At 42.6% G+C, this 23,117-nt stretch overlaps 1 protein-coding gene across 1 annotated transcript in view; it reads right to left on the bottom strand.

Annotated features, from left to right (window-relative positions):
- Positions 1-16,711: 16,711 nt before the first annotated feature.
- arhgap32a (Rho GTPase activating protein 32a) overlaps positions 16,712-23,117 on the bottom strand; it is a 107,366-nt gene continuing 100,960 nt past the window's right edge. The window contains 3 exon segments of the mRNA XM_064301155.1: positions 16,712-21,833; positions 21,939-22,079; positions 22,082-22,602. Of these exon segments, the coding sequence (XP_064157225.1) occupies positions 19,851-21,833; positions 21,939-22,079; positions 22,082-22,602 (2,645 nt within the window). The 3' untranslated portion in view covers positions 16,712-19,850.

Raw genomic sequence — 23,117 nt, 5'->3', positions numbered from 1 at the left:
AGGTCTGTTGCAAGTTGTGAACCAATGCCCTAGTAGGCCACTCTGAATTACCACTATTATAATAAATTATATTAAATAACCCCTGAAAGATATGAAGGTCTCATATTCAACTCATCTAGGCTAGTCATATTGTCTACAGTATGCTGCATCTTGTTTTGAACACATCCTGATGGTGAATGTAGAGAAAACCACGCAATATAGTAGCCTACGTAAAACTCAACAACAACAACAAAAAAGGAACATCCATATTTCTGAAAATAATACTGCTAGAGGACAAAGAAATGTACTTGAAAAGAAAAGGCTTTGGCTGTGAAATAACACCGGGTTCGAAAGGGCGGACCGCTGCAAGGCGTAACAAATAGTCATTCAGTTCGGCAACACGAAAAAATATTGACAAAAAGCTTTTCAATCAAGCGAAAGCTTACACAAAGCGCGTGAAGCCGTCCCCATGGTAATTTGTTCCCCTTCACTGTTCTGTGCCAATTTTTCAACAAAACATCATACCATTGTGTTTCAGAGACACTGTCCTGACACCTTATTATCACTCTCAGTGTCGGCATTGTACATATAATTCAAAAACAATCTTTTTTTGTGGAATAATCAACTTCTCTAACTTTGAAACCGGGATGTTATCATCATATTAGCAGGTGTGCTCAGGCAGTTTTTCAACGTTTTAACAAATTATTAGATCTCTGTAGCAAGAACCGATAAGAAGCGAAAGTTTAAAGGGTGCGAACGTAACTTAAAGGGACTTGGTTGAAATTTAGCCTACCCACTTATTCCGCATTACTGAATTTGCTTTCAAATTATGTGCAAATCAAGCTGAAGTACCATTTAAGCCTTTAAAAAAGAATAATTGATACTTCAGAGGAAAATCAAAGCCAATGAATACCTTTTCGAGAAACAATTTCAAGCAACTGCAATTAAAGTGTATGGAGTGTACAGGCATATGCATTTGGGGGTAAAAAATTTGTGTTAAATTTAAATACCACCGAGTGCCAGCATTCAGCTGCTTTGACTTTTGAGCCATTTTCAACTGTAAATGCTTCCATAAAACACTTTACATTCATCAACTTGGTTTTATTGCCTAATCAGTTGAATAGCCATTATCACCTGATTAAAGTAACCTTTACAGGCCACCTCTTTCAATTAATTCTTTCATTTTTTATGTTTCAATGATATACAAACGTTTTTGCTTCTAGGACCCACTAGGACTATTGCCCTTAATTTGTATAGGGCAGCAACTCTTGGTTTCACTTAATTCTACTTCATTCAGTTTATTCAGTATTGAACACTATACACTTCCTGATTCATATTGCCACTGTTTAAGTGAACTTCTTATGATGAATGTTTTTGCCAACATGTGGCCCTAACATCATGTGATTTTTTTCCCCTTTGTTGTAGGGCTAAACCTTATAATGTGACACCCTTTCTTTTGCTTAATTAATCCAGTTGTTGGCTTTCACAGTATCCTAATGATCAGCCAGCGGTTCTCACAGGTCCAGGAACTTGGATTACTCTTTCATTTTGTGCCCCCGCGTCCTACAATACCATGTACTACGTACCAAAAGCCTTAAAAAAAGGTTGTGTTAATTTCTACTTTCCTTTTACTTTCAACACATTTTGTGTAAAAGTTACTACTTTTGTGTAACAAATATACAGTACAAAGGGTGACTTTTTAACACAGACTGTTGAAAGTAACACAAAATGTGTTGTTCTTAGCTAGACATGTAGGTGCATTAAAAAAAGTTATATGACACGTTATGTGTTGTTTTCAACACATCTGTTTAGAGTGCGTACTAGGTAATTGAAGCCTCAAATGGCCAACATTTATTATATGTCTAAATTACACTTTTGTCATTTTCAAATACTGCTATAGAACTAATTGTTCTACAGAATTTATCGCAATCCCTTGTGCAAACAATCCCAGTCAAACTTAACCATTCTGCTTGTTGGTGTTATTTTCCAATTGTTTAACTAGTGTCTCTTATTGCAGGACTCTTCCAGAGAATCACTACAACCAAACCAAAATGGCTCACGTCTCAAAATGGACCTTCTTCCTAAAGCACGGTGCAGCCTATTTCGTGCCAGGTGCTTTGGCTAGATCTGGATTCTGCCTCATCATGTCCCTTCCCCACAGTCTTTATCTTACAGACAGCAACATCGTCAGGGCTCAGTCCAGGAAAATCCTAAATTATATAAGGTCCATTCATCAGGCTTGATTCTGCTAATGGAAAATGGGTCAGTGCTGCCGCTGAGCCTAATTGGCTATTAAGATAATTTAACTAGTCTCCGCCATCCAATTCCTCTCATATGAGTCCTGAGGTTTCCACTGGTCCCACATCACAGTCAAATTTAATTTTTCTTTGCACCACTTTCTTAACTCTTTTATATAGGAACACAAATCTAGAAAACAGTAATGCATTTTCATTCATCTCAAGCAAAATCTGGCTCTTACCTTTACATATGGACTTAGCTGTTCTCAACAAATTCCTGTGCGAAATATCATTTTTAATTAAGTCATGCATATTCAAAAGTTAGCTTTCTTCTAGCATTAGCAATATGATTCTCAACATGTTAAATGAAAACAAAATAAAAATTCACTCATAATGACATGGCCTATACAATGAGAGAAAAAAACAACCAACAATGGAGAGCTACTTAATTAACCTATATTGTGAAACTTTCATTCTTGTAACAGGCATTTAATCAAGATATTTACAATGGGTAAAATGTGGGTCATGTTTTACACTAGGTGCACATTCTCAAAGATTCAATTAAACATGAATGAAGCCATCGTTCCCAAAGTGTTAAATCTTTAGAAATAATTTGCAAGCAAGTACACAATAATTCCAGTCACAGTGCTGACCGCAAGTAACATTGCATTATGAGCCAATAAAGAATATAATTTCAGATAATGTGTATTACTCCATTCCTCATAAAGCACTGCAGTGTACTTATGTCTGATTCATAAAGATGTGATATGTTAAACACAATATTATACATGATTTATAGAGGCTTTAAGAGTACATGGATTATTTGTGCAAGACTGAAATTCCCAAAAGGCAGTGCAAATAATCTAGCTGGGCCTCCTTAACCTGTCAGAATGAAGTAAATTCAACCTTCACAAGGGGCTAGAATTTTCTAAAAATCCAGAGATTCTTCTCAGCCACCAAGACTCAATAGTAGCAGGACTGTCAGACGCCCATTGAAAATCATTGAACATGTATGCTAATTTTGAATGAAATATTATATAACATTCTTAGGAACTGTGTGCATACTCTGAGGTGAAGTTCCTTTCAGAGGCAGTATATGTAAAGCACTGTGTGTATTAAAGCCAGTTTTTATATAAGCAAATGTATTCAGTTTGCTGCTAAACCACTAACATATTGCTGGATTCTTGTTGCCGTGCCCTTGTGCTTGCCATTCTTCTGACATATCCTTAATGTATCTTGCCATGACGGTTGCATAAGTCCCACTGGATACCAGCCTCTGCCAAGTAAATAGAAACTAAAGACTAATTTGCTACAACCCGCATGGAGAACACAAGGTTTTAGCTATGTAGGTCATAGAACCGTAAGAGGATTTGAAATGAACTCATGTTCTCAGTTATTAAAGCAAATTAATAGCTCTTCAGTATGGATCCCTATTACAGTAATGCTGAAGAGCAGATATAGTGCATTTAAAAATTTACAGTGGAGGTATTTGTTACCATCCAACACAGCAAGTGTGGGTTTAAAGGGCCATAGTATTGAGGTGTGCCATGGAATCACCTTTAAAAAACATTAACAAATGTACACTATGATTTCACCAGATCCAAAAGTAGTCCTAACTACCCAGTAATGCAGTGGTTCCGAACCCTATTCCTGGAGATCTGTCATCCTGTAGGGGTTCACTTTAACCCTAACAAACCACACCTTGATGGGTTCGACTACTCAAGATCTCATTGAGCTGCTAATTAGTAGAGTCAATTGTGCCAACGAAGGATTGAAATGAAAAACTCCAAGATGGTAGATCTCCAGGAACAGGGTCGGGACCCACCGCAGTAATGTAGAAATAAAATTATCATTCCTACATTAAATAATCTGCAGTGTGACAAGACCATATGAAACCAAGAGAGGGAGATGTGCATGGCATAACAGTCCAGGTGGTCAGTCTTTCACTAGAGCATGTAAAATAATGTGAGCTGCATGTACAATACATATGCCACATATTTTACTTGGCAGTTAAAGGGTTCTAAATAAAATGAATAAAAATAAAATGCATAAGTAGCTTGAATTGAGTTTTTTTTTTTTTGACTACATACTTATTCACTCTTTAGTAATGTTCTGCTCAATCAGTCGCTCCTCTGCAGCTTACCCAGAGCAGCTCCCTCACCTGTCTCAGCGGTGCGATAAGCCCCCGTTGATCAGCTTCCGCACACAGTCCGACTCTAGTCTGAGGTGCACTCGTTTTACCTCTCGCGGCACCAGCTGGACGCCTGCTCCGAAACACTGGTCAGATTAGCATAATTCTTCAGAAAGACCGGCCATTTTCTCCCCGTGGGTCATCAGACAGGGTTTCCCAGACGATCATTCTCTCAAATCTAATTAAATTCAGCCCGGCGCGAGAATGCGGTGATAGGCTGTTATCTGGCTGCAGCTGTCGCCTCTCTCGTCTGAAACCCCATCTTTACAAACCTTTGTCACAAAATCAATAAGACTTTTTTATATGAGAACTATTATGATTATGATTCATGGTCCTGCTCTGGCTGCTTGAACTCATCAGGAGAAGGTGTTGTGGGCTTGTAATCGCTCAATGTACCTTTTCTGTGGTCTGACTGCCTGTTGAGCGATTGACAGCTTGGTATTGGAATCTGAATCTGCCTGTGAAATGCGCAAAAAAAAAAAAAAAAAATTCAGCAATGTGAGAGTATTACCAGAGGCATATTGCCACTTTAAGCCAAATTGTCTTGCTGTACAATTCTGAAAAAATTGTACAATGAAATATGTTTGTTTTTTTCTGCCTCCTTTTAAGCAAACTCTATTTGGCCCCCATAATCTCAATTTCACAATCAATATGGCTTTTTGAGGACAAGTACAGTTTTTTATTTATTTTTTGTATACACTGAGAGACCTATTTCTAAGCACTAACATACTTCTTAAAATAAGGTGCTCATTTACACACTGACTATTCATTTGTATGTTGTGATACCAGTCAGAATATAATTCAAACGGTTCAAGCAAGAACACAGCCTTGCAGCTGTACTCAAGCAAGAGTACAGCCTCCTTCTGAGGGTTCAAGGAAGAGTACAGCCTCATTCTGATGGTTAAAGGAAGAGTACAGCCTCATTCTGACAGTTAAAGGAAGAGTACAGCCTCATTCTGACGGTTAAAGGAAGAGTACAGCCTCATTCTGATGGTTAAAGGAAGAGTACAGCCTCAGTCTGAGGGTTAAAGGAAGAGTACAGCCTCAGTCTGAGGGTTAAAGGAAGAGTACAGCCTCAGTCTGAGGGTTAAAGGAAGAGGACAGCCTCAGTCTGAGGGTTAAAGGAAGAGGACAGCCTCATTCTGACAGTTAAAGGAAGAGGACAGCCTTATTCTGAAGGTTAAGGAGTCCCTCAGTCAGTTAAGGAAGAGTACAGCCTTATTCTGAAGGTTAAAGGAAGAGTACAGCCTCATTCTGACAGTTAAAGGAGGAGTACAGCCTTATTCTGACGGTTCAAGGCAGAGTACAGCCTCATTCTACCTTGATATTTTTATCAGGACGCACATTAAAATAATCCTGTTTCAGCCTGATGAAAAATGGCCAACATTAGCATTCATTTGCTCCCTAAACAAACATTGTCAGGCAAAGGTATCCATTTAGTGGAAAATATGAGCCGATTAGATTTTTTTGTGGCTTTGTGTGCCTGCGCATTGTATCAGCAATTAGGAAAGATTTTGCCAGGAATTACAAATGTTGGAGGACGCAGGAATTGACAGCATACATTTTCTGTGTGCAACAGCACTAACAAAAGTGTTCAGAGTTCAGACATGATCGTATGCTCATCAGAAACTGATAAACGTGAGAATTCTCCCCACTCTGGTTTTGAGATTTGCAGTGAGGACCCCATGAAGTCAAGTCACACTTTTTATAAAGAGTGTCAATGCAATGTAAAGAAGGAAACTATCTAACTATATAAATGCCCTAAAGTTGTAAATGCCCTTAAGTACCCTCCGCCTGGTTGCCTCCTGCTTTGATTGGCGGGAGACCAAAATTCACCAATTGGTAATGAACCACCACACCCACTGTGGAACTTACCTTTGAGCTGCATTTATTCTGTTGTAAATGTTTTTAGTTTTTTCTGGAATACAGTTTACTATCTGAATGATGTGCATTGAAAGATGCTGTATATTGATGCCCGGGTATTTATTGTGGTAATCATCAAATTATCAAAAATACCCGCTTTAATTAGAATTTAATACCTTTTGTAAAATATTGGAGGCCACATGCTTCAAGTGAGTAAGGGAAAATTAATTATACAGTGCCATCCTGAGGCCATTTTTGGTACAACAATAAATACCAGTCTGATAATGTATCTCCCAAGTACTCCAGTACTATTATCTAATCAGCTGATTACCCATCGATGACATCATTTTTTGCATTTTGGCCACAGCTCCTAAGATGTATCCCTTGTTACATACATTTTCTCTGGCAATTCCTCAACTGAACTTCAGTCTCTCAAAATAGTAAACCCATCTTTTGTTGTTATATGTATACAGTGTCATGTATATAGTGCTAATTAATAAATCCACAGTATACAATGCATCAGTACATCAAATGGTATATATCAGTACCAGTACAGAAACGTGTCACTCGTCACAGTTATAATGGTGGTGGTCGGCAGCTGTGATTTTGTTTGTGCCACTTTTATTCTTCATAAGACATTTGTGAATGTGCTCATACAAGGACATTTAAATCATAATTATAATCACCGGGATAATGAATAATTATTACATATTTAAAGGAAGCCCATCTTTATAAAGTGTGCCAGTAATCTCAGTAGCCACTCTAAATTACCCTTGCAATTAATATTCCTCAAAATTAAAAATATCATGATTTATCTCTGACTATTTTGATCATCTAGCTGTCTAACATCAAAAACTGTTTCATTGAACTCAATATTAATTCAAACAGGTGTAAAGTGTGTATTTGAATCATTGCCAAGCAACCACAGGAGCATCATTGCTTTTGATAGATTTCAGCGGCATATGGCTCTGAATAAGTGATAATTTCTTGGCAGACGCACTAAATGTGACAGCACTTCATTGTCCAGTTTGGTAGAGACTATCACTGTTATGTCTAGTCCCAGACCCTCTTAATAGTATTGTGTTATCTATGGAAAGCAGTTCAGTTTATCCTTTCTTTCCCCTGCCAAACAGCTGTACATAAGAAGGGGCAGGGCTTGACTAATATTTGAATGGGACACCATCTGGAAAACAAGATTACTATTGGAAGGGTTGTTGTGATGAGTATAGATGACATTTCCTATTAGATCAAATGAACATGGCATCCCACTGCTGGGGTATTGCATTTGTAGTCTTTTTTCCCATTCATTTTACTGTTGTTTTCAGAAAGCACAAAAAGATTAGCAGTCTTTCTGATACGATGTTAAACCGAGCTCTGCGCTCAATGTAATCACTGAATTCTGGTTCCACCTCCAGTGTCCTAATAAAATAGTTAAAGCTGGCTCTACTCATCTGGCCACCTGATCATCACACTTACTGTTCACTGCAAATCTTAACTCACAGGGATTCCAAATATCAAACTGTCACTGCACAAGAGAATTGAGCGCAGAGTTGACCTTCCTGGTTAGAGAAACTTAAGATAAAAAACTTAAGATAAAAAAGAGAAATGGTCAATGTTAAACAATGTTGAGTGCATCATTGCTCAAGAACTGTTTCAGCAAAGCAATCTTGCCTCCATCTTGCATCAATCTTTGATATCAATGCCTGTCTCTTCTGAGTTATAGATTTTTTTTTATTCATGAGAAACAAAAACTTCTGTTTCCCCACAAAATTGATACACCTCACAAAGCAATACAATGTAGACATACTACACTACAGGAAAAACAGCCAACCAACTGAGAACCCAAACAATTGAATACACTTTTGATTTCTGTTTATATTTGGTTCAAATAAGCTTGAACTCTATGAAAAACATTCATGAAGAATGAAAGGAAAGGCACATAAAACAGGGATCTGCTTGAGATACAAACTTCAAATTTCCTTGACAAATAGTTAGTACTGACTCCAAAAACTGAGAGAGAGAGAGGGGGGGGGGAGCGAGCGAGAGCACTTGCATTTGTGTTTGGAGCTTGGGACAATAACAATATAGCTATAATGGCATGGATTCACTGTATCCATAGCTTTTTTCCCCCATCACAAACACAGTACTGCAGTAACTAAAACTCACAAAAGTGTTCAAAATGAGATTGCTTTGTTGCTTGTCCCAAACTTAGAACAAGAGCCTAAGGATTTTTTTATTTACAAAAAAAAGAAAAGAAATATATCACTGTGAAACACTGGGGGAAAGTTGCTATCGCTTCAAATTTTCTCAAATTGGCAGTGAAATCGGCCTCCCATTAGCGAGTTAGCTGTTATGCATAATGTGACCTTGTGAGAAATTTAAATCTTGGCTTTTTAAATTGCCTACCTTCGCTTTCATTCACAGGCAAACAGCAACTTATTGTTCATTATCACAGAATGGTACATGTGCACCTTTCCAGAATGTCAATATAAGTACGAAAAAACAATAGATTACTTGTGCCAGGGGCAGTTTAATATAGTGACAGAAGGTATTTCTCCGGCTTTTCCTGGAAAGGTAATTGTTTCTGCTAACCTGCCAGAGTCTAATCCGGCCAGAAATGGATGACATGATGGAAGGAAAAATTGATCAAATGCATCTTTAGGCAAAACAGGCATTAATAATACTCTTTGGGATGGAAATATGTAAAGGAAGGGAGGAGGGAAAAAAACTGACAGCATGCAACTCTCAGAGAAATAACTGCCAGAAGAAAGAATAACAATATTATACATTTCTCAGGGACCGGTTTTTATTTATTTATTCAAAAGTCAAAAATTATTCAACATGCATCCAGTCAACCCCATTTTTGTTTATGTTAATCAAAGTCGGTTAATCATAATATAATAATTATGAATTAATATGTTCTGAAAAGCCTCTCAGTGGGGCTAGAGGTCAACCTACCTCTGTTTGTAGCAGTTCCACCGGTCACTTGTTTCAGAGAATCAGGGGAGCAATTCATGTCACAGTGGCAGCCAGGCAGTGTTGTCACCAGTGTTTTTTGGACTGGTGGGCATTTGAGATTTTTTTGTATTTTATTTTGTGGGAGGGTGGGGGGGGGGAGGCTGGGGTCTGCGTGACAGAGATTGCCACCCAGGATAAGCCTAGAATAAGTCAAATAATTCCAAGCAATGGTACCGCAACTAAAACACTTCCAGCATTTCCCAGCATTGCAGTGAGGTACTGCTAAATGAGAATTCATCTCAGGCATTCTGCAGGCAAAAGAAAAACAAACACAAAAAAAAAACACATCTCCAAGCTTTGTGGGCTGCGGTGTCTCCATATTCCTAAAGGCTCATTGGGAGAATGGTGCCACCCATCTTGCCCTGTGACTTTAGTATAACTGAGATTAGTTTATTTTATGTATTATTATTTCATTCACATTATTACTGTCTGTAGAAGATGTTAGCAGAAAATTGATAAAATGTAGTATAATTATTTTCCACAATATTTTGATATTACTTTTATTAATTTTCAGTAGAATCTTTATCTACGCTCCATTGTGAGAGCACATCACAGAAATCAGCCAATACTGCAGTGAAGAATTTCTGCTTTATACAGAGCATATACGGTGCCATTAAACCTGCAAGACTAATGCAAAAGCACTCCTTTTGAAATGTGTCCTTCATGTACTGAACACTTTTTTATTAACATTAAGCCAGGAGACTTTGGAGAAATAACACTTTTAAGAATCCTTGCATTAAAACGACGGCCCATCCTACAAGTTCTGTAGTATTTTTCCAAAGTATCCTTTGGAATGGAAACATTTATTCCATTTCTAAGCCATCAAATTTGGACTTGAAGAAATGTCATTTGGAACATCTCTAAAAGAAGGCCTCTGTCTACGGCTATTATTAGAACGAGAAAGGAATGAATTGACCTGCTCTGAGAATGGAAGCGAGTCCCCACAGACAAGGCTGTATTGGCTGAATGGCGTCTGTGAACTGCGCTGTACAGTCCCCATCACTGCCATTACGACAGCTGGATGGAGAGCAGACTGGAGAGCTCTTCGTCTGCGATTATCCCCGTCCCTGTCTGAAGCTCCTCGCCGGGTACGTCTGTCGGCAGTCAGCCCTTGCCCCCATTAAACCCTCTGTCTCCGGTAGCAGACAGAACATTAGAGAGGAAAATAACTTCACTCATTCTTCCCCCTTTTGGCAAATAAGGGATTTTACTCAGAAAAGCACGCTATATAACTATGGAGGAATATTTCTGACAAAATTAAATAAATAAATACATCTACAAATAATTAAATATATTGTGGAATGTGACAATAAATAAATAATTTATTGTCCCAACTTTGATGGGTGAAAGTGGTGGTTTTAATTTCAAGCCTTATTTCAATTCGCACGTAGCGTCATTGAAATAAATAATTAAATAAATAAATACGTACATTTCGTGTCACATAATTATTTATGCTCACATTTCATTTTATTATTTATTTATTGTCACATTACACAATAGGCTATATTTAATTATTTATAGATTTATTTATTTTAGTCCGAAATATTCCTCCTGTAATGATGCACTTGTTGTACGTCGCTCTGGATAACAGCGTCTGCTAAATGCCTGTAATGTAATGTAATGTCCTCCATTTATAACAACATTTTAAACTATGTATTTATTAGTATTTTTTTTTTTTTTTTTAAATATCAAAGAACAATAAAGTCTAAATTACAGGATGGATTAAGTTGTTTATTCATGCTTTACATAAAATGAGATTAATTTTTGGTAGTGCATGCATACTTTGTAGAAATTAAAAGCATATTCCAAGGATATTTTCAGTTATAATGGTTTATGCTTGTGTTCTTATATTACTTTGACCCTTTGAAGATTCAGGCAGATATCCCAGCGAAGCGTAAAACCGAATTTGTTAGCGTGCTTGAGTGGGTCCATATATGCTACTTTATCACAGTGCCGTTGGACAGTCATTATATTTTTATAAAAAGTAGAAATGAGGGTCATGATCACACAGAGATAACATATTTCAAGTTTTTCAGAGCAATGCTTTAAGAATAAGATTCTGTGATGCATACACATTCAAGCTGGGACAATGTAACGTTTTTTAAACGATTGAGTTTTAACTATATCTGCCCATGGTAGCTGTTGTTTGGCGCGAGTACGCCGCCTTCATAAATGTAGTGCGCACCATTATGTTTGCCGGTTTGTAAACTCAAACACATTCGCTACTGTTACTGCGGATCTGTTCACCACCATAATACACTGCAAATCACTTAAACATACAGTACACACCTGGTTTCAATTCAAACATTAAATAGATTTATTTCAGCACACAATGTTTGATAAAAGCAATGTTAGGAGTCCCTACTAACCGTTGTTTGTGCCATTGGTTCAATGTTCAAACTGGAATGACGTCATCCGAATGTTACGATTCTGTGCAATTTTATTGGAAGGGCTGGACAAGAAGACTTGGCTATTCTAGTTGGGGTGGGGGAAACCATACAGTGCATTCGGTAATATTTTCTCATACCCAATTATATATGTGATTATTAGATATTAATTAGTGACTGCTAATACATATATAATGATTTATATGTATAAAAATATATACTGTCATTTCTTCTGAGATTATTTATTATTGTATGAAAATGGTATAGTCCAGATAACGTGTACTGTATATAAGCAGGTCATTTTCTCTCAGTAGTGGCTGACAGTAGGTGGGTGTAATTGAATGGCTATAATTGATATGCTGATTTTTTTTTTTTTTTTTTATATGTATATAAATGTTTGTATAACAGTTGGGGGCACTTTTGTAAATAAAACATCCTACTTGGGTTGCACAAGTTTGAGTCTCATCTCCATTTCCAAAGTGGAAAATCCGCCCGGGCCAAGTCAACAGCATGTCCACAAGTACACCTGAGTGAGGGGGTGCCATTTAAAAAAATGTTTTATCAATCACTGACTGTAAACTAGTCTGGTTTACACAGGATGCATATGCAAATGTAATCATGAATAGCAATTATCTGTCTAGTCATGGGTAATCTGCCACCATACCACTATAAAGATGTATGTTTGTAGTTACTTATCTTTGCAGAAGAAAATGTCAATCATCTCACTCCAATAATTCCCTGGCCACAATTAAAGGAATGGGTCATATGCATATTTGTAACATACCATATATGGAAGAAGAATGCTTTATGGACAGATGCGGAAGCGGTGATGTCCCTCTGACTGTGGCAGCACAAAACCAATTCTGACCAGAAAATAAATGGTACAGTTGATGTGAAGTTGATGAAAAATAGCCATTAGGTTGCTGCTGGCAGGAATGTCAATGTCCAGGGCTGTTTGACACATTGCAGTGCACAGTGCAATATCATATCAGCAGTCAGCCAGGTTCACACAATGCCAGATCCGTCCTCCAAATATTCCTCCGTTAGAAAGAAAAGAAACATTGATTTCATGATGGCTAGATCATCTATATTACAATGCATACGCAGGCTGAAAATATGGTTAACACCTTGATATGTTACAGAAAATAAGTTTTATGTAAAGCAGGAGCTACTTTATTTGCAGACAAGCTAATAATGCTAATTAGAGTTCCTCTCTAATTAACTTGTACACCTGTGGTGACACTAGACTTGGGGATATAATAGACTTAAGGACAGATATCTAGCTATCAGCATACATCACCATTTCACTGATGAAGGTAATATAACTTCAGCAGTGAAACATTCAAATCTCTAGACTCATCTTAACTAAAGATGTTGAGTACATCTTTTCTGAAAGTAATCACTAAATTCCTTAGATCTGCACACCTCTTTTTACCCAAAGGACTGAAACATTCCAACTCTATTGAAATTAAATGTATGTTACTTTTTGGATTTTCAACCACAGGTTAAGTAGTTGTTAAGCAGGCTACCACCTTCCTGAAATTGGAGGCTCTTGATATTGCGGGTACTTTTTTAATGGTGGTACAGAGGGTAGCACTGGCGCCTCACAGCAAGAAGGTCCTGGGTTTGAATCCGACCTGGGCCTTTCTGTGTGGAATTTGCATGTTCTCCCTGGGTCCGTGTGGGTTTCCGCTGGGTACTCCGGTTTCCTCCCACAGCCCAAAGAGATGCTCGTTAATTGGCTAACTGGAGACTGTAAATTGCCCATAGGTATGAGTGAATGAGTTAATGCTATGTGTGCCCTGCGATAGATCGGCGGCCTGTCCTGGGTGTAATCCTTCCTCTCGCCCAATGCATGCTGGGATAGACTCCAGCACCCCCCGCAACCCTGACCAGGATAAGCAGGTATAGATAATGGATGGATGGATGGATGCCCACTGTAGCCTCCTCTTCCTGTTCTTAGCTGACAGTAGTGGAACTTCAAATTTCTATGCATTTTATATTTGGAGATGCCCTTATGTATACCACTGTTTTAAACAGATGTTATTTGAGCATTTGCGACCTTTCTGTTAGCTTTAAAGAGTCTGCATAGTCAATATAGTTAACAAGCTGTTTTAACCCAAAGAACTTTTGCTTTCTGGATGCATTTTTGTTTACCACTATCCTCTGTAAACACTAGAGAACGTAGTGCATAAAAATCCCAGGAGGGCAGCAGTTTCTGAGATGCTGGAACCACCACATCTGGCACAAACAATCATATCACAGTCATACCACATTTTTGTAAATACTAGGCTATCACCTACAGTACATGTTATGAAGAAAATATTTAAGATCAATTTGCCTGCTAATCGCCAAGTTAACGCATCTTTCAATAAATGCAGATATTTTGTGCAGATTTATTTAATTTAGATTTTCACCCTTTACCCTTTACCAGGATTAATGCCTACTTGTCCACATTCTGAACAACAGAAAATGTCATATCACCCCAGTTTCCTTTTGTAGTTTCAGTGTGCTTATGTACACAAAACAGTTGCATCCTATTTGTCACCAAAATTAAAGATTTTTTTCCCTCATGTCCCAATGTGGCTTTCATGCATCCTACTGCAGGTTCCAGGAACATGGTTTCCCATCTTAAACAGCCTCCTGCACATCACACTGTCATGAAGTCTCCACCTGATACAGGAAAAAAGCCCACCTGCTTTTAATGGCCACATTCATTCTGGTTTAACTCCATCTGAAAGCCCAATTATCATACACTTAGGTTCACATCTGGGCTTTCCAAATCATTCGTAAGGAACCGAGCCAATTGTATTTATATTAGTTATTATTTAATGAAGATGGTCAACTGAGAATCCCATTATCTCTTGCAGTAATGACCTGGGAAGACCTAGAGGGGACTGGAAATCCAATGGGCTGTAAGGCTGATGAAACGGTGGCCAGATGTCAATATAGAGAGGCTGAGGAATATGACTATACCAAGGATTACTCGTCTCTCTTCATTTAAAGCTTGATTTATCTGAGCCATTGGCTAGCTCTCATCATAATCTCTGGTGAAGGAATGAGTCTGGGATCTGGGGACCTGAGGTTATTGTTTACATGTGGTATAAAGCTAAGTTAACCTAAACAACTGCCATATTAACACACCTATTCAGAAATGAACATTTGTGAATTCTGTTACTGCCATCAGCTAAGATGTATGGATAATAATGCCTAGATCAAAATGTATGTGTATGCACGCATGTGTGTCTGTGTGTGTATTAAAATCAATATGAGTGTCAGCCCACAAAATAGGTCAACCTAGGCACATGGATAAAATAAAACAAATGATGTTGCCACTGAAATCCCCTCCATCATAAATTTGACAAGACTGAACAGAGTACATCATTAAATGTCCTAGGACTGAAGGAGTGGGCCACAAATAGCTTTACTTAGTGTCTTTCTTTTTTTAGAGTGCACACACAGCCCCATTTGAGAAGTCTGTGTTAAAAACATCAGACGACGCATGTTGGTCTGTGTCATATCTCCAATTGTCGTCTTCCACCAGCTTCTTGTTAAAGCAAAGCAGAGCAGAGAGGGCAGTGAGGGGGTCCTTTAAGGGCAACACTTTCCATGACCTTTTTTAGCTGTGTGTCAGAAGTTCCGGAGGCAAGCCCAAGGCCTTTCAAGGAGCACACTGACCTGGTGCGGCAGCACACAGGCCGAACCCAAACCGCAGACACCGAGGAGCCGAGGTAAACTGGGCAGCAACAGGAATCCTGGGGCTGATAACATATGAGCAGAACATCAGGCACCACCAGGCCCAAATGTAGACCAACATACACAGGATCCTATTCGCATGACTCGGTGACCATACATTTCCTTCACATAAAACAAAATGAAGCATCAAGAGAAACGATTGCCCGACAGATCATAACAGCTCCCACCCATAGCCGTTAGTGTATTTAGCATCAACGTACAACAAATCAAAATTAAGCCTCCTCTTCATTTAATTTGACAAAGACACAACAAATGAAATAATCAGTTCCTTGGAAGAAGTGCAATGGAAGTACACAATGGATGTTGAATCTGCCACCGTTGAGTGCATGCATTTGGCTGTATTTTCCCTGTATTAAGCTCTGTCACTGTTTTATATTTGTGCCTTCATCCATTTTTCCATGAGCTTTTAGGGGTTGATGGATTGTTAAATAGGTCTACGACGAAAGAGAAAACTGAAAGCTCTACTAACCTGTTACAATTTTGTATGATGAATGGCATTCGGACATACTGTTGTCATTTGGTTGAAATTGGTTGCAAAGGTTTCATATTCACAGGATTTAAAAAAAATGTAATTCAAAAAAAATGTGTTTGCTTAAAGCCATTATGCCCATGAGGCTATATTACAATTTTTAATTAGAAAGTGGCACAGGGAATGTATTAATAAATTATATGTATGAAAGTGCTGATTTCAAACGTAATTATTACAGGTCTTAATTCAGCCTATGCAAAGAATATGCCTTTTTACCACATTCTTAAACTTGAAGGTTTTTTGCTTTGTGTTTGTCTTGCAACGGTTAGCACGCTCACGTCTGACTAACTAACAAATCTGTTCGTTTTTTGAGAGGATAGCCCGCCAGTGGACAGTGTTATTAACATTGGATGATTATTTCCCACCTTAACTGTCCAATGTAGTAAGCACCACAAGATGCCTGTATTGCTCTGTATTTCTGATGCCTGTCATGTTCAGACTGAGCGATCACCATGGTTACAGAAGCTGCGGACAGTGAAAGTAGGAGAGAGAGAGACGGCTGGTAAGCACACGGAAAGAATGAACACTTACGGAACACTGACATGAATGTGCGCCAAGGCTCGAGAGAGGAATTAACGGAAAAAAGTGGGAAAACACAAGAGACGGAGGATTAGAGGGCAAAGCACTTTGGAGAGTGTGAGAAGAGATTAAATTCCGTTACACCGACAGACGTTAATGCCGCGCTTAACGTTCCGTCTGTGTGCAGAAAATGTTACGAAGCCAAATTACAAATGCGCAAAGAGAAACATAATACTTTGACTCACATTGTTTAATATTATATCCAGTCTGCATGTATGACATACTGTACACATACGTATATATACATATATACACATAAACAGGTAATGTACAAAAGGACACCACTGTTCTAGAGAATACCATTATCAGTACTTCCTAACTGCACTGGTTGCATACACAGTTCACCGTCTGGGTAATGCACAGTCCCATTTTAAAAATAGTCATAAAAAAACACACCTTTTTAATATATTTATTTTAAAAAGTATAACCGGTACCAGTCAGCATTACGTATATATACCTCCGGGGGTGTGAAAGTCCTGAAATTTCCCTCCCTGCTACACGATGCAGTGCTCTTCCTTCAACCAGACGGGAAATAAGAGCAACAGAGCGCTCACCGTGTCAATTTAGCGCTTCAAACAAAGGCAGCTTTCCACATCGGCATCTCTACCGTAACTGACCCCGGTCAGCGCTGTGTACCACTTTCTCCTCAGCCCGCAGCGTTTCTTTTGGAGCTTCCAAACGACAGAGATTACTTCCAAAGTCTTAGCGTACCATTGAATCAACGGTGGCAACACCCCAACATTACCCGTGCCACACCTGGAGCAGTGTTGTGTGTGGTTGTAGCGCTGCTGCGTACACACCAGCTAGTTTAACAGCCATACCAAGAACACCACAACCTTTTCGGTGAGGTCAAATGAAAGCATTTGCGCATTTTATCAAAATACTACCGTTTGGCAATTAGTTGGGATATTAGCATTTTGAAAGCATGAATGGTGTACTAATACCTTATATACTACGGTTCAACAAAACTGCATAATCCAGGGTCTTAATTTATGATTTACGCCCCTGTGTGAAAAAAATCAAATTGATAACGAATCAACAATTATAAATACATTTCTGATTATTTCAGAATCGTATTCACCTCTATGTACTACTGTCTTAAAGAAATGCATGTTTTGCTGTCAATATAGTTAATCAATATGACTATAATTAAAACAGTTGTATAGATTATAAAAATACTGTAATTAAATCTGGTACATTTCATGTAAATAATTTTATTTCCACTTTAAGATGCCTTTCCTCACAAAACCATGACTCATACATAGCACAGAATATTGACATACTTGAGAACCTCTCCACTCTGAAATGAATTACATTCGCACGCCAACATATGGAAAAGGCAGTCCAAACAGCCCAAAAGTGCTGTTTCATTTGCAAGAAGCACACTGAAACTGAAGACACGTCTGAAAATATTATTAAGAGAACATCCAGTTTACTTCCAACAACATAAATAAAACATGAATGAAAACTTTAAACGTACAACGTACCACAGAAAAATTTTATACTCTTCTGTTTTTGAGATGAGATTTTTTTGGCACACATACGCAGGAATTATTTCTCACATTCAGAACCTTTTATGGGTTGGGGGAACAAACTCAGTTGGCTCCATAAAAGAGTGAATCATTTGTAAAACAGGGTAAATGTACCATTCCCCAGCATGGCCACATTGAGCATCTGAACCTACCGGGTCACAGGAGTGAATGGGGGCTGTGCGTAGTGAGGAATGCATTTTTAAAAGTGTGATTTAAAAAATAATATTTTTTTGTGAGAACGGCAACGCCACCAAGTGCTAAATTCCCACACACCTTCACTCAAAAAGGCATAGATATGCACAGCAGTACAAACTGGAAAAATCAGAGAAGTTATGCAGTATAATCAAAGTAAGAATTGATCATTTAATTCATGTAATGCTAAATAATTGAGTACCTGCCAATTCGCCTTCCAGTTCCATAACCCAATTATTATTATTTTTTAAAGTTGGTCTCTTTTTACTTTCAGCCATCAAAAGACCAGGTTTACAGGAGTATTTCTTAACCCCAGGGTAACAGACTATTTTAAAAAAGAAAACTTTGATTTCAAAACCTGACTTTCTGGCCTGTCAGCCAGGGAACCTTAATGGCTTGTCTTCTTCGTACAGTACTGTATTAGAGAAATGGGAGGGTGCAGACTATTTAAATGAACAGAAATGGTAGATGATGACACTGGAATTCAGAAGCAGTGACATTTCTAATACTAAACATTATGAAGCCTGAATACCAAATCAAGATTTTTTTTCAATTTAAAATGTAATTGCAGCTAAAATCTCGAATATCTATTTTTTGATAAGCAGTGCAGTCTAGTATACATGCTTCTTTATGTCAGTGTAGTGAAAACTGAACTCTCAAGCATTAAATGTCACTACTATGGGCAAAAGCACTCGATTGACATTGTTAATTAGTTCAGTGGCACTGACAGTGGAATGAAAAGATGCTACATGTAATGTGTCATCCCTTCATATGATTCCAAAAAGGGGACAGTGTTGGCGATGAGGACAGTTCCTGTCTTTCGGTGCTGCTTTCACGTGTGACGGAAGCACAAACTTTACCAAAGGCACTCAAACTTCAAATTCGACATTCCCCAGCACGACACAGAAAACAAAGGAGCGTTTCAAGCGTGCAGGTGGGCGTACGGATAAATCTAGGTGCAAAAAGTGCGCGTTATGGCTGAGAAACTGAAGAAGAAAATGAAGTCACACCTGAATATTCCGTCTTTAAGACGAACCGCTCACACCGCTCTGAGAGACAGCCCAAATGGGAAAAGCTTAAGTCTGTGCATACACTGAGCTCCCCCGCTCCCCCCAACCCCCCAGACACCCGACAGCACAGAGAACTGTTCTCTAACTGGACATGCATTTCTAAAATGCAAGCATTTGCCTCCTATAAACCCCCAACACTCCCTCATTCCTTCCAAATAAAATACAACTATAACTTTAAATGTAAATCCCCCTTTTGCCAGTAGTTTATATATATATATAATCTATGTGTGTGTATGTACTAGAGAGAGAGATTTTGCTTCTTTGTTTGATATTTAGCAGTAAATGTACTTCTGATCACCCCTGCCTTTGGCTAAGTCACATGTGTGTAATATTCAAGGTTACGGTACATTCACTTCAGTTAAAAAGTTTTTTTTTTTCTTTTTTTGTTGACGGTTTCATTAAAAAAAACAGGGAGGTAAAAATAAAATGCATTCAGGAGGCAGTCCACCGTCCCGCAGAGGCTGCTGAATTGGATTGTTTTTTTTGTTTTTTATTTGGGGACATCCGCTCGAGCCCGTCACTCGGCACGCACCTCTGTCTCGGGCCTCTGGAGGGGCAGCTCTGCTGGCAGGAAGGCCCCCTGTCCAAGGGCCGTGGAGAAGGTCCTGTTACCGTGAGAGGGCGTGAACCCGCTGCCGGGAAAGTGCCCCGCCCCTCCTCGGCTGTGGGGGACGGGTTGCTGAGGGGCGGGGTGATAGTCGTCCAGGTTGTCGTAATGAGACGCAGCCCGCTTCCCGTGGGGCTGGGGGGCGTGGTTTACCCGGGGGTCCCACTCGGCGCCCTCTGGTGGCTGGTGGTGGTAGTGGTGTCGCTCCCTCGCACACTGCGATCGCTCAGATTTGGGGGCTGCGGCTGCTTTCAGGGGGACCTGGGGGTCGTCCTTCACCCTGCCCGTGTGCCGGTCCGAGTCGGGGTACTCGTAGAGCGGGGGGTGGCCCCTGGACTCGGGGGGCTCCTGCCGGTGCCGGCCCCCCTGCCTGTGGTCCGTCAGCTCGCCCTTCAGGCTGGGGTCCTGGTGCTGTGCATGCTGGGAGCTCCGTGAGCCGCTGTGGTGGGCCAGACCGTTGCCATGGTAGCGCCTGTCCTGATCCGCGTAGACCGGCGCGTCCGGGTCCAAAGGGGGGTGCCGGGGGTGGTGGTGGTGGACCGCGGCCATCAGCACGGCCTTCCCAGGGTCCGACTTGCTGCGCAGGTGGCGGATTTCGGGGAGCCCCGCCTCCAGGATAGGCACGTTGTCGTACGGGGGCGGCCCGTGACCCTTGACCTTCTGCCTGGCCCGGCTCTCCCGCCGCAGGGAGTGCATGTAGAGCCTCTCTGACTCCTGGGGGTCCCAGGCCGGGTAGGCCCCGCCCCTGGCCCCGCCCGACGGGGGCATGTCCCGGCTGACGAAGCTGTGCTCCTTGCCCAGGGGCAGCGCGTGGCGGGACAGGTACAGGTACCCCGGGGCCTTGCCCCCCGCCCGGGCCGGGTGCGGCGGGAACGGCGGATGGTGCGGGCCGCGGGCGGAGGCGGGGTGTCCGTGGCGTAGCCGGACGGTGCCGTACGCCTCCGACTCGTAGCAGGCCCCGTCCGGCGGGAGGGCCCCGGAGTAGGGGCTGTACCGGTACTGCACGCGCCCGTTCTCGAAATATGGCTGCAGCTGGGTCACGTGGTAGTCCCCCTGAGGCGACGGCGGCGGCGGCGGCGCGGGCCGGTAGACCGCCTTGTAGTGGTAGGCCGGGCGCTGGTAGTACGGCGGCTCGTCCTCCGGGAGGGGGAGGGGCGGCGTGCGGGGGCCGCTGGGCGCGGCGTGGAGGGACTGGACCCTGCGGATGGCGGGGTACGCCAGGCCCCCGTCCGGGACGCCGTACCCCGGCCTGGGGTGCCTGCCGGGGGGGTACTCCCCCCTGGGAGGGCCCTGGGACTTGAAGGACTGGTGGAAGGACCTGGGCCCCAGGGTAGCGTAGCGCCCGTCGGCGCAGGGGGCGTACAGCACCTGCGGCTCGGATTTGGAGGCCCAGGACACGTGCGGGGGCACGCTCTCCGGCCGGTAGTGGTAGGGCGGCCCCGCCGGGACGGCCCGCGGGTGGTAGTAGGCCTCCGGAGGCGGGGGCTCCGCCGGCCCCTCGGCCTTAGGGTAGTACAGGTAGGCCGGCTGGTGGGCGGAGGACTTCCGCGGGGGCGGGGCCGGCTGTGGGAGGAGCTCCGCCACCGAGGCCGGCACCGCCGCCTCCGCCAGGATGGCGTGGAAGTTGGAGGCGTTGGCGGCTTCCGCGCCGGAGAACGCGGCGGCCGCCAGCCTGCTCTCCGCCGACCGCGCGGGCGGGGCGGGGGGCGTGGCGCTGTAGGCGGGGGGCGGGGCCACGGGCTCGGGGCGGGGCGGAGCCTCCCGTGGCTTCTCGGCCGGGCGGAGGGGCGCGGGCGCAACGGGGGCCGCGCGGGGCTGGGCGGTTTCCGCGGTGACCGGCGTCTCGGCGGGTTTGGGCGCGGTTGGAGACGGGGCACCGCCGCTGGCCTGCGTCTGAGGAGACATAAACAAGACGACAAAAGCGTCAGTCTGGAGACATGGCAGCAAGAAGCGACATTTCTACAGCACAGCCAATCACAGCACCCCTCCGTCTCTCACCTCTGGATGCTGCTGTGGTGTAGCCCCGCCCTCCCTGGCATGATTGACAGGTGAGGGGAGGCTAACGGGCAGCTGTGATCTCTCAGGGCTCCCGCGGGGGGGTGATATTTGTGCGGGGGGGCTGGCATGCTGTGCGGGGGGGCTGGCATGTTGTGGGGCGGGCTGGCATGTTGTGTGGGGGCTGGCTGTTGTGCGGGCGGGCTGGCATGTTGTGTGGGGGGGCTGGTGTGCTGGCTGGCGTGTGCCGAGCGGAGGGCAGCGCTGCAGAGGCTGCTATCGTTGCCCCGGCTGGCGGCGACGTTGGCATCGGCGTTGGCGCTCGGCGCGGCCGGTGACTTGGCGCAGTCGCTCCCGTCGGGCGACGGCCCGCCCGCTGTCTCCTGGCCATCGGCGGGGGCGGGGGTGGTTGCCGGCGGAGACGGGGCGGTGGAGGGGGCGGTCTGGGGCTGGGGGGGCCGGTCCGGCGGGCTCTGCGGGGGCAGCGGGGAGGAGGGAGTGGGCGGGCCCGATGCCCGTCTCTGAGACAGCTCCGTGGCGTGCTGGGCGGACTCCGCCAGGGCCAGGGCCAGCATGCGGGCGGCCTTCTTCGGAGGGGGGGGAGGCGGGAGCAGGGACGCGGCGCTGACGGGGGGGCCCTCTCGCCGGGTCTCCACAGCTACGGCTCCTGGGGAGGGACAAAAAAGGAAGGACACACATCTGAGGAAAAGGGCAAAAGAAATGAACAGTCAAGGAAAGGCAGACCGAGGCAAATAAAAGCACAGAGAGGTTGGACGGCTGGGTCTCTCTTTCTTTTCACTCGACTGACCTGTGTATTTAACTTACAGACCCTGGGGGACTTTTAGAGCATATCGAAACTACAGACTGTTCTTTATTATTCAAAAAGGGTTTAAGCCACTGCTTCAAACTTAAACTGAACAACGTTCAGTTCCAAACATTCCTGAATTTCTCCTTAAACATTTCTGTGCCCAGGGGGTAAACAAACCCGCCCAATTAAGCCAACATCTTCGCCAAGTTTATCAGGGTAATTAAAACTGTCCGGCACAGGAACCATTTTCAACCGACACGTTAACAACATTCCACACACGGGCTCCACAAAGACATACGACTTTCCCCCCCCGCACTACCTTCCACATCACAAGCAGATTCCAGCTCCGAAATCAATGCCCTTGAAGTATTCAC

The sequence above is a fragment of the Anguilla rostrata genome, chromosome 12, assembly GCF_018555375.3.
Source record: "Anguilla rostrata isolate EN2019 chromosome 12, ASM1855537v3, whole genome shotgun sequence".
NCBI classification, from domain to species: Eukaryota; Metazoa; Chordata; class Actinopteri; order Anguilliformes; family Anguillidae; genus Anguilla; species Anguilla rostrata.
Note: the sequence above shows the minus strand (reverse complement) of the source record. Positions and strands in the feature narration are given on the sequence as shown.